Genomic DNA, 12,643 nt, shown 5'->3' with positions numbered 1-12,643 from the left:
TATTACTTTTGGGACCTCCGACATAATATCTCCATGGGTAGGCGCTAATTTCTGAAAGTAAAATGTGCGGCTTGGCTGCACATTTTACTTACTGAATCGCGCGGGGAATAACTAATAGGGCCATCAACATGCATTTGCATGTTGCGGGAGCTATTAGTTTCAGGGGGGGGGGGGTTTGGCCGTGTGTTTTCGACGCACTATTACCCCTTACTGAATAAGTGGTAAAGCTAGCGTGTCGAAAACGCACGTCCAAACGCGGGTTAACAGTGCGCTCCACCGGAGCACACTGTACTGTATCGGCCTGTAAGTAAGACTGATAGATAAGCCTTAATTAGAACTATTTATCTGAATAAGTAGCCCTGACTTATTTGGTTATCTTAGCTAGATAACTAGCACTATTTAAGACTTATCCGGCTAGGTAAAATAGCTGGTACTTAGCCAGATAAGTTGGAACTTAGCTGGATAAATTGGAACTTACCTGGATAAAAGCAATATGTATTTGTGTGATTTTTATTTTTATTTTTTAACATATGCACGCAGGTTGCTGGGTACGTTTGCACATATTCTATAACCTGTGCATATCAAATATGGGTGCACTCATAGCTGTTTTAATGTTATCCTCCCTATGTTGGGAACACCTAAGATGAAACATTTTTCAAACATGTATTTTTCCTCAAGAACTAAATTCATATTAGAAAAAGAAAAGGAGAACTTAAGAATTTTACTGCTTTACCTGATGACTGAATTGTTTAAAGATATTTTGTTGATATAATATTTAAGGAATTGTACTATTTATATAATGCTGATGTATGCAAAACTGCATACACCGGTAATTCAGTAAACCATAGAGCTACAATACTTTTCTAGCTGGACAGTTTAAAGCTGATTTCTCAGCAGAGAGAATGGCCTGATCAAGGACAGGTTTCAGAGCTTTGTGCTATAGGTATGGAATAAAGTATTGGCTCTCAAACTTTGACTAGCGAGTCCATTCTTTCCGACATCGACAGACAGGACAGCTAAAGTAGACAACTAAATAAGGGGGAATGTGATTCTCCTGCCATAGTATTATGCTTTTAAACATGGTTTTGAGAAAATCCTGTTACTGAATCTAATATCCTCTTCTCATCCCTATACATGTCTCGGTTCATAGCTACACTAATCCTGATACTCCAAAATACTGTAGGGACAATTATTTCATATTGTATTTAGTGCTGAATAAACAAATTGTCATCAACAGTATGCTATTTACTCCTGGGGGAATTCTGCCAAAAAAAAAATAAAAAATTTACAATTCTGTACAAAACAAAATTCCAAATTCTGCACAGTATTTTAAAATTTTGCAGACTGTTTCTCTGATAAAACAATATAATCACTGCCTGAGTAAAAATTTATAGTACAATACAGAAAAAAAAGTTATTACTATAGATGCCAGCTTTTTTATTTTTTGTGCACATTTTTCCCATCATAAGGCCTGCCCCCTTCCTGATTGCTCATCTCTCCCCCAGGCTCACTGACCCTTATCCAGCTTTCTGCACCGTATGACTTGAATCCCTTCTCCCTACTTGGTCTCTCCTTCCCCTCAGATCAATCCCTCAATTCACTTGCTAGCTCTCCCTTCCACCAGGGATGAACATTCTCCCATTCCTCGCGCCCCCACCAGATTTCTCTCTCTGCCTGACCAGGTTCAAGTCTCCAGCCCTCATTCTGTCTCTCCACCACCACCCAGGAAGCCCCCCCTCTATAAGGATTCAACCCTCTCCAGCTCTGTTTCCCTCCAGTTCTTTCCTTTTACTCCAGCAAGACCCCCTATCTCTCTATCTGGTCCCTCTTAGCAAGACCTCCATTTTCTGGCCCCCCTTCCACACAGGCTTGACTCCTGGGGGGGGGGGGGGGGGGGGGAGGGCAGACATAGAGAGAGCTCCTGCGCCTCTAGTTCTCTGCCCTCTCTCCAGTAAGTCCCCCTAGCTTTCTCTGCTTGCAAGCCCCTCTTTACAAAGTCCCCCGGCTCTCCTTGTCGTCTACCTCACTTATTCAGGCTCCACTGGACCCCTACTGGTTCCTCTTTTGTTTGGGCCATGCAAGCCAAGGCAGACTCTGCAGATTAATCTGTTTCAGCCTGCATAGGCCAACGCCAACTCTCCCAATTAACTTCTGGTCCGTGTAGGCCAGCCTACTGCTGATCCTCTCTCATTTCCAGCTGACACTGGAGCTATTTCTTCCTCCCCTCTGGCCCACACAGGCCTCCGTTGCCATTGCTGCTGCTGCTTTCTAGTCCCCCATTCCTAATTTCTGTGAGGAAAATGCAGAATTCCCCCAGGAATAGAAGTTGGTTTTGGGTAGGAATTAAAACTAAACGTTTGGCCATTTTATTTAAAATATTTTTCCCTGAGGGCTCAGCAAGAGACTCATTCTATTTCCAAACAGAAATACTTTTCCTTGGCCTTAAATGGTGATATCTACTGGCTCAAATAAGCACTCATACTGTGCTCTAAAAGCAACTGATCTAGGACTCTCGGCCAAAGTACCACCACGGCAAAGGAATGCGACCTGGGGGCGGGTCCGGAGGGCGCGGCCACGCCCCCGCCCCGCCCCGGGCCGTAACCACGCCCCCGGCCCGCCCCCGACACGCCCCCCTCTGAAAACCCCGGGACTTACGCGAGTCCCGGGGCTCTGCGCGCGCCGGTAGGCCTATGTAAAATAGGCGCACCGGCGAGCAGGGCTCTTAAAATCCGCCCCTTATTGTATAAGACAAAAATGGACAGACTAGATGGGCCTTGCAGTGTTTGCTGCCTTCACATTCTATGTTCCTATGTAACTGTAAAAGCAATTTTCCAAGAGACATGATCATCATGGACTTAAATGTTTTAGCTTTGCCTCCTTGAATCCAAATACAACATTAAAGTAAAAAAAATGCCAACACCTGGCCTCCCCATCCCCCCACAAAAAAAAAAAATCACTCCAAAAATACGACCAGCAACTTCTAAATAAGATATAGATGTTATTATTCATCTAAATGAGAACTTATTGTTTACAGTGAGCTTTGCTACTTTAAAAGAGCTGTTGAAACCACACAAGTTTATACCTTTTTGATTAGTGTTGAAATATCCTTTGGTCATGATTTGGATTTTCATCTAATGTATTATCTGTAATACCAATGTCCGTTGTTTGTATTACTCATCTAAAAAGATGGATATGTTTTAATTTATTGTGTTTGATTGATAATGTAAATGAAAGGGAAACGGATGTAGATTTTTTAGATTTAGATTTCTGTTTAGATTAGTTTAGATTATTTTATTGGGATTTCTGATATTTTGATACCATATTTGAAGGTATGTTTAAATAAAGGAAAAATTGTAAGCTAATATATAGTGAGGTTCAAAAGTATTATATTTTGGGATTATATAGATAGAAAGAAGGATCAACAGAGAGATAGATAGGAGCAGGTGAATTATATTCAGCCATAATTTGCAAAACCCAAATTTGACCAGTCCTATTCCATGTATATAAATTTCAATAAAAAATATTATGATTATTTCTGGCTAGTACTTACCAAGTGGAATGCTTTACTATCTGGTTTCACTTTATGCTTTTCCATGTACTTGATAAGGCTGCAGTTGGTATACCTAAAAGGTAAGCAAAAATGTGTACAATAATTTAGCAATTATTCTAAATCTAGAAATCTATTTTCTACTCTGTATCATATCAAATTATAAAACTAAATTATTTTTCTGGCACAAAACTACTCTTTACATGAAGGATGAATAATGTGCCAGAAGAGATTAAATATGGTCTTAAGTGCCTTTGCCTTTATAGTCTGCCTCAGTATACCAACAAGTTATAGCAACCATAACAGCACCAGACATGGCAAAATTGAATTTAATATTAAATAAGATAAAAAAACTAGCAAACAGCAATCTAACAAAAAATAATGGCTTTTACTACAATACTAGCTGATATGTGTTGAAATTTCAGTGGGGAATGTTGTGTGTATCAAAGTAATTATTAGTTTACTGAATAATATGTTAAGAACCATGTGTTTGATTTGAACATGTGGTTGTTTTTTTTGAGTGAGACAATAATGGAGAGGTTTTGGAGGGAGGTGTGGATAAATAGCTGTGAGATACTGCTTAAGTGAGACTGACAATGGTAAGTTGTATTTCAGCTGGTGTGGCTTGCCAGTGGCATTGCTAGTTGGTATGTCTGGATGTAGTGGGGCAGGGGATGATTGTGCCATGGGGGTCGGACTATGTATTTATGGCTATTGAGAGGGTGGGGAGAGAGGCTAGGATGACTGTATCCCTGGACATAGGGGGAGGGAGGCAAGACTGAGGAAGTATGTATGTGTGTGTGTGTATGACTGTTCCTAGAGGGGGAGACAGGCCTTTGCGGGTACAAGCATGTTTGTTGAGGGGAGGTGGAGATAGTAGGGTTGTGCGCGTCTGGTTCTATAGTCTGTATGGCTTTGGTGACCCGTAATTTTCCTTTACAGTTATGCCTTTGTTAAACATTTATTTTTCTTTTTTCTTCACCTTTCATTTCTATTATCATTCTATTTATTTCAATCATGATTATGCTAGATTATGTATATTACTTGTGCTACACAAACAATTGTCATGGCCACAATACTACTAATAAAATGAAATTACAACGTGAAGCAGTGTGTGGACATCTTTGTGGATGGGGAGAGGTAAAAGAGGAGTTTGTGTATGCACATGCAGGTTGGAAAGTAGATGGCCAAGGTTTGTGAGGGTGTATATATATTTCTGGCAGAGAGTGGGGTATGGGGCTGTGGGACATATCTATGTATGAATATGTGGCAGAGGTAGGTATTATGTAGGAAGTGTAGGTATGTATGCCTCAGTGGGTACTGGACTCTGGATCCATGTGGCTGGGGGGAGGGGGGTATGGAGGGTGTACATGAAGGGCAGGGTGGCTGTGCATGGATGTGAGTGTTGGAAGAATTTGTTCCGTATGATGGAGCAGCATGGAGTGTGTGTGACTGGCTGAGGAAATGGGGGCTGGCAGAGAGGTGAGATGGGTTCATGAAAGGTATATGGATACAATCTCAAATTTATGTAATTTAGCTAAATTATTTGAAAAATGGGTGTTAGAACAACTGAAAGCATCTAAAAGATAATCACATTCTAGACCCTGAACGGGAAGAGGCACTGAATCATTACTGTTATTTTTGGATGATAATTATCAAAGTTTAGAAAGAAGAAACACAGGGATTATTGTACAAATTGACATATCATTGGCTTTCGATAACCGCTGGACTTTTGAGGCTAATAGAAAGATTGCAGCAAATAGGGATTACAGGAACAGTTTTGGTTTGTTCCAATCTTTTTTAGAGCAATATATGCAGCAAGTATGTATTCAGGGTGATTCTTCAAGTTAGCATTGTAACAGGTTAGGCATCCTTCAGGGATCTTGTTTGTCGCCAGTACTAGTTAATATTTTTAGGCGACCTTTAGGTGATCTTGTGTGTTCGTTAGGACTGATTTTTAAAATGTATGCCAATGATGTATAATTTTATATAATGTGTTAACAGGAGGGGTATTCCCAGCTGAGAGGTTATCTGTGGTTTTTGATGTTATTAAAGTTTGGTTAGGGGAAAAAGAGTTTGTTATTAAACGAAGGGAAGACAACTGTGTTATGGTTAGGCCAGAAGTTGGATGAACCTATTAAGGTAAAATTAGGTGATTTGTGTTTACAGCCAGTAGTCGAAGCAAGGAATTTAAGGTTTTATTAGATTGAGATGTCTCTTTTCACGCACAAGTAAAAAAGGTGGCTAGAATAACATTCTTTAGGTTATGTGTAATAAGACCTGAGATTTACTTCATATATATGAATTTCCTATAGTGGTACAGGCCCTAGTTCATTGCCAGCTGGACTATGGCAACTCCTTATATGTAGGTTTGCCTAAGTATTTATTCCAAGTTATGCAACTAGTGCAAAATGCCTCAGCAAGATAGATCTTTAAATTGCCTTGGGGTGTTAGTATAACGACCTATTTCAAGCAGTTACATTGGCTTCCAGTACAAAAAAGGTTAGAATTCAAGTTAATAATATTCATTTTTAAAGCATTATGAATGGAAAATCATTGTTTATCTGTAAAATTGACAATGTACCAGCTATCACATATTTTACACTGTTCCCCATTGCCGTTATTGGATATTCTGACAGTTTTAGAAAGTTGATTACAAAGATTTCAAATCTGAGCATTTTCTGTGAAAGGCCCTCAGCTCTGGAATAGTAGCCCATTAGAAGTACGAGGTGAACTTGATATTTATAAGATTAGGAAGAATTTAAGGCATTCCTTTTTAATCATGTTTTCATTGATTAGGCTGGATCTGATGATGTAAAATGTTTTATGTAGCAGCATGCTTTTATATGTTTTATACCTGGTGCATGCATGTTATATTATTTACACATAATTATGTATGTTAAGTTGAAATATATATAGAAAATCAGATTTGTGGTTTACAAGCAAAAATAAATAAATAACAATCAGTGGCTGGAGTTGTGTAAGTGGGTATGTGAGGCTAGGAGGGTATGCAGTTGAGTGTATAGTACAGTGATTGTGTCAGGCTGTGGTGTAGGTGAGGATTGTGTGTTGGATCAAGTCCGAATAGGTATGGGAACCTGGGTGTCTCTGGCTGACAGGTTAAGGAATGTGTATGTGAAGGGCTGGGGTTAGTGGGTTGGTGAGAGGGAGCTAAAGGGTTTTATATAGATTAGTAGGAGCTGGTAGCTCTGGGCATACAGCTGTAGTAGCATTATGGAGGGTGGGAACATGTAAATGTGTTGGGGGAAGGAGGTGTGGTATGAAGGATATATACAAGTGTGTGTTTATGAGCAGTTTTAGCTGTGTAAGCGGATATGCATGAGTAAGTGACATGGGTTTGGATATTAGTGAGGGGCTAAGGAGAGTGTACATGTTTGGGGGGAGGGATGGTAACATACTGTCAGCCCACGGGATATTGGACCCTGCCAAGTTTTGTGACTGGCTCCTGTGATGTCAACCCTCTTTCCCTTCTCTGTATACATTTATCAGCTGAAAGTGCAAGTGGGTGCACTTCAGTGCTCTCTGTCAAAATCCCAGAGCCCCCATCAGTGGCAAACATATATTTGAGGCAGCTGCTGGGACATGCATCCAACACATTGTGCTGTACCTCTGTCTCTCATGAACTGGTAGGGCATGCTTACCCTACCCATCAGACCCATCAGGGTCTGATGACGTACACGCCACCAGCCATACATTTTACCCTGCAAACATCTACTATTGCCCGATCTGTGAGACTGGAGGGGTGTACAATGCACACCCTCCAGTCCCAGTAACAAACAACTGAAGCTACAAGTGCAGTATATAAAAGGATGGTTCAGAATTCACAAGACATACAATTGTAATGCAAAGATCTTGCTTTGACAAAATGGAGTCTGCAGAAGAGAGACCTGTTAAATCATTGTGTGTGTACCTCGTTAATTATTCCTTTATCTGGTTCAAAAATCACAATCATACTGAATACATATTCATTCTGCAGTTTTAATTAACTTCCCTCTGCCCTCCAAAAACTGCAGCAAGATATTGTTCCTTTACTTTTTATTAAAAGAAAAGATTAAGACACTGAAAAAGTTCTCACCAGAAGAAAGAAGGGCTGGGGAGATATGATAGAAATATTCAAATATTTGGAAGTGTTCAATAAATAGAGAAAGGTGACATTTTCCCTAGTAAGGGAAAGTCAAGGACAAGGGGTCATGATATGAAGTTGCATGGAGGAAGGTTCAGAGGAAATGTGAGAAAGTATTTCATTACTGAGAAGGTAGTAGATGCCTGGAATAGCCCGACAACAAAGGCAGCAGCAAGCAAAACCATGACAGAATTTAAACTTGCCTGGGATAGACACAGAGGGGCTGATGCAATAAATATGCGCAGAAAGCAGGCACCGAACATTCAGCCCCTAGCGGCTCCTTTTTAACGAGAACCCGATCGGCATCGGCTGTCCGCCGGTTAGGAAAACCGATGCTGAGTTTATCGGCGTCTGTTTTTCCTAAACGCTGTACAACCGCACAGCCAGGGGGTTCAGGAAACAGACACTTGTCAGTTGAGCATCTGTTTCCTGCACCCGACTGCTGGTGGTTTTTTTTTTTTTTTTAACTTTATTTAGTTTTGTTTTTCCTCCTACTTAATATCGCAATGATATTAAGTAGGAGGCAGTACAGAAAAGCATTTTTTTCTGCTTTTCTGTACTAGTTTTAAGAGCTAAATGTGCTTCCTAGACACATATATGTTTGTTTTGCATCGGGAGTGAATGCTTAATAGCTTCATTCACATGCATTTGCATGTGATGAGCGCTATTAGATTCACTCCACGTTGGACGCGGGTTGTAGAGGCACTAATCCCCTTATTGCATAAGGGGATTAGTTAGTGCCTATACAACCCGTGTCCAACTGTGGGCTATACAGTGTGCCTGGCTGAGAGCACTGTATTGCATCGGCCCCAGAGAGCAGTAATAAGTACAGATGAGGAATACCAAGTAAAAGAAATGAGGGAGGGCCTTGAGTGTTTGCTCAGTCATATGGAACTTATAGGGTAGGGCCAAAGAGGGGAGAATATCAGCCAGTGGGCAGAGACTGAAGACAGGACTGCATCAGGCTTGGGTAATTTACATGGAATGGCCATGCTTACATTCCTAACAGCAGTGATACAGTTGCATTAGACTTTCAAGAAGGCTGGGGTAACCTACATGGAGTAGCAATGGTTAAAACCTGATGGGCTAAAAAGTGTTCTGGTGGACCTTGAACCAGGGTCTGCCCAGTCAGACAGTACAGAGCCATAGAGTGGTTTAAGCACAGGCAGGCTCAGATGTCTATTATCCAGGTATCCCTGAGAATCCAGACTGGTCCTCAAGGGTTCAAAAGAGATTGCTGGAAACAACACATTCTTTTTGGCAACTTATAAATTCATTCATTTTATTTATTGCAGCTTATAAGACAATTTTCTACATAATATGCCAAGAACAGATATATAAAAGTAAACATTAAGCAATCATCATAAAAAAGATACAAACATGTAAAAGCACGATACTTAAACATAATCAATTATAAAGGAGTAAAAGTAGAGTTAAAACAATATTGCACAGTGTTTTAAGGGCACAATAGCCATTAGGAGACCCTTATAAATTAATTTTATCACAAATGGGCATCTTTAATTTGGTGTTTGATTTCACATTTTAAATTGTAATGCATAGAACTAGTAACATTATTTTGTTGTGAGGAAAACTGGATTATATGCTAGTTGCGATATCTCTTATTGGGTCAACATAAGAATGATCCAAAGATGAAGATATAAATTAGCTTTTAAGACCAAATGGATTCTTTTTCAGAGAGTCATCTATGGTCGTGATTGTACATGATTTTGAAAGCTCTTATACAGCAACAACTTTATATCACTTGTTTTGGTCCAACAGATATATCACAGTTTGCAAAGAATCCAGTTTTTAAATTGCAGTTCTCATTGTTAAACTATTGTGGAAATCCACTGGTAGCTCCACTGATATATCAACTCATCCTCATGTTTGTTACCCACCCTCTCAACCCTGTTCCTACCATTGCAATATATCTGTCCCAAATAGAGTTTATTTAAATTCCATTACAATGTTGGCCTCCACCTCCATTGATAGGCTAATTCAGGTCTTTTTATCTTCCTTTATGGTTCTAAAAGGCCCATACTTAATGAAATACCCAGGCCCCTCCATCTCACCAACAAACTTTGTAATAATGCAAACAAGTCACCAGAATTACTGAGGCTGTTATCCAAAACATCCAACCACTCCTTGCTTGTTGATGTTAGGGTGTCAGATTGAGGACTTCCCTGCACAATATGAATCCACTTTACATTTTAAATTTTAAGCATGGGTTTATTCAGAGATATTTATGCCAAAACCAACAACATAACTTACATTTCTTCTAGGTAAGATTATACAGTATAGGGAAATACAGTCTTAAGATCCAGTCTGGGTCAATTAATCCAGCTATATCAATCTTCTATATACTTGACATAATTAAATGAACTTCACAGTACTCAAAGCAAAACTTCCACAATACCCTTCTACTTATGGGAACTAAATCACAGATACATAGGTATAAGAGCTCACGTGTCTTTCCAACTTTTCTCAGCCCTCTAGTCTCCTGCTGTTGGGTATTTGCCCTTATTGTACTATAATATGGCTTATGGATTGCCTTAAATGTTTGTTTTTCTAGTAGTATAAAACTATCAAACATTTCTGGGTGTGGAAGATTATTATAAATAGTTTACTGCCATAGTTTCTAGGGATGTGCATTCATTGGTGGATTCATTTCATTCGTTTCAGCGGTACGCACATACCTCACGAATGGATAGTACACATGCAAAACGGATAGTTCAATTGTATGTCTATTGCCAAACTACATATATGCGCACATCCATTTTGTGTGCATACTATCCATTTGTGAGATTATGTGGTACCGCCGAAACAAATCAACCAACGAATGTACATCCCTAATGGATTCTGCAAGACTGATGGATTCTGCAAGACTGCCTTTTATAAAATTACATATTTTTATACAGCATATCAACTGTTTTACCCATCTAGCTCTAAATACCTCAAAAACAGAACTACTCATCATCTCCAATCAACCAGAACGCTTCACTCTCCCCATGCGACAGAACACTCCTCAAAAGACAACCACAACCCTCCCTCAGGCCCAGTTTGTAAGAGACCTGGGCGTCTTTATAGATCAGCACCTAAGTTTTAAACCCCACATCAAAACCCTTCTTAAGGGGGGTTTCTATAAACTTAACATCCTAAAAAAACTCAAACCCCTCCTCCACACCCATGATTTCCGCACAGTCGTACAGACCACCATGCTCGCGAAATTAGACTATTGTAACTCCCTGCTACTAGGACTCCCCAACACCACCATCAAACCCCTCCAGATTCTACAAAACTCCATGGCTAGAATCATAACCGGTACGCGTAAAAGGGTCCACATCACCCCCATACTAAAAGACCTACATTGGTTGCCCATCTCCTTCCGCTCACAATACAAAACCCTCACCATCCTTCACAACACCCTACATAAACACAACCACAACTGGCTCGATGAAATGCCTCGCTACCGCTCCTCCAACCGCCCCACAAGAACAACCCACACAGGCACTCTCCACATCCCATCCCTCAAAACAGCACACTCAACCCACACCAGAGGGAGAGCCTTCTCCGTCGCTGGCCCCACCCTCTGGAACTCCCTCCCCACCTTCCTACGCCAAGAGACATCCTTTCACAACTTTAAGAAAGGAGTCAAAACATGGCTATTCCGACAGGCCTACCCTGACACAAACCAAACTTAATATCTCCGCACCTTAGCCCCCCCTCTGCACGACCTGACACCCTGCGCCCCCCCCCCCCCCAGGTCCCCCCCCGCCCGGCCTTTCACCCTCTCTCTCAGCCCGCCTGATCCCCTCCCCCCCTCCCCCTGGCCACCTCCCTTTATCCTCGACACCCAGCCACCTCCCTACCCCCCCCCCTTTTTTTTTCCCCTTTTCCCCTGCCCTCCACACCCCCTACATACCCTTGAAGAAACCCTTCCCAGTAATTACCTCCTGTTTCAATTGTTCCTTATTCCTATTTAATCAAATGTTTCCTGTACATTAGGCATCTGTACATAGCATTCCTCTTTTCCGCTTTATTCCCTCCCTTTTACCTCTGTTATCTATACCTCTCCCCCCTTCCCCCCTTATCCCCCTTTCCCCACCCACCTCCTACCCCTTCCCTTTCTCCCCCCCCTACCCCCCTCAAATCTCTATTCCTTGGTTCCATTTATTGTTTATTTTGTTGTATTTGGTTTTGGGTTTGTTTTTGCTCTTGCATTAGTTTTTTCATACTGTTTTACTGTCATTTTGTTATACTGTATCTCCCACCTGAGTTCATTGTAAACCGGCATGATGTGCTTCACGAATGTCGGTAGATAAAAGTTAATAAATAAATAAATAAATAAATAAATATAGAAACAGACTTTTTGTCAAATTCTTCTTTCTTCATAATCACATTGTATTATAAATATAAGGTCTAAAATTACATTATCTTCACTAATTAAAAAAAAAACAACAAAAAATACAAACAACCTAGAACTCATGTACTCCTCCTTTTACCAGTTTATTTTAACCAGTCATTTTACATCTATCTTGTTGATAAAATAGAGGCTGAGTTGATAATAACTATCTGTAGTCTGTCTTTCAATCAGCCGAGGGCAACCAGGTCACCCAGAACTGTCTGATACCTGAATTTGAATGTTGACTTTTACAAATTTGAGTTTAAAATCAAAATCAAAACTAGAAATGACAGATAAAATATAAAAATATACATGTATGTAATTTATTGTAAAGTTAACTATTTTAGGGGCCCAATTACTACAGATTTTCTCCCAGTTTTATTCTATGAGGAAAATGCTTAATAAATAGGGCCTTAATATGAATATAAATAGACATGATATAAAATGCTGAAATATTTTTTTAAATCTCCATTTAGTTGTAAAATAAATATTACAATTCAGTTAGAAACTATCTGTAAAACACCTCCTCCATTCTTTACAGCAATGGCAT

At 40.2% G+C, this 12,643-nt stretch overlaps 1 protein-coding gene across 2 annotated transcripts in view; it reads right to left on the bottom strand.

The window, feature by feature from the left end:
- The window catches only part of CDK8 (cyclin dependent kinase 8), a 449,399-nt gene that overhangs the window by 22,534 nt on the left and 414,222 nt on the right, over positions 1-12,643 (bottom strand). For both annotated transcript variants that reach the window (XM_029602572.1, XM_029602570.1), the window contains exon 9: positions 3,551-3,623. In XM_029602572.1, coding sequence (XP_029458432.1) covers positions 3,551-3,623 — 73 coding nt within the window. The remainder of the gene's footprint in view (positions 1-3,550; positions 3,624-12,643) is intronic.

The sequence above is a fragment of the Rhinatrema bivittatum genome, chromosome 5, assembly GCF_901001135.1.
Source record: "Rhinatrema bivittatum chromosome 5, aRhiBiv1.1, whole genome shotgun sequence".
Classification (NCBI taxonomy): Eukaryota; Metazoa; Chordata; class Amphibia; order Gymnophiona; family Rhinatrematidae; genus Rhinatrema; species Rhinatrema bivittatum.
This window is presented reverse-complemented; position numbering and strand designations above follow the sequence as displayed.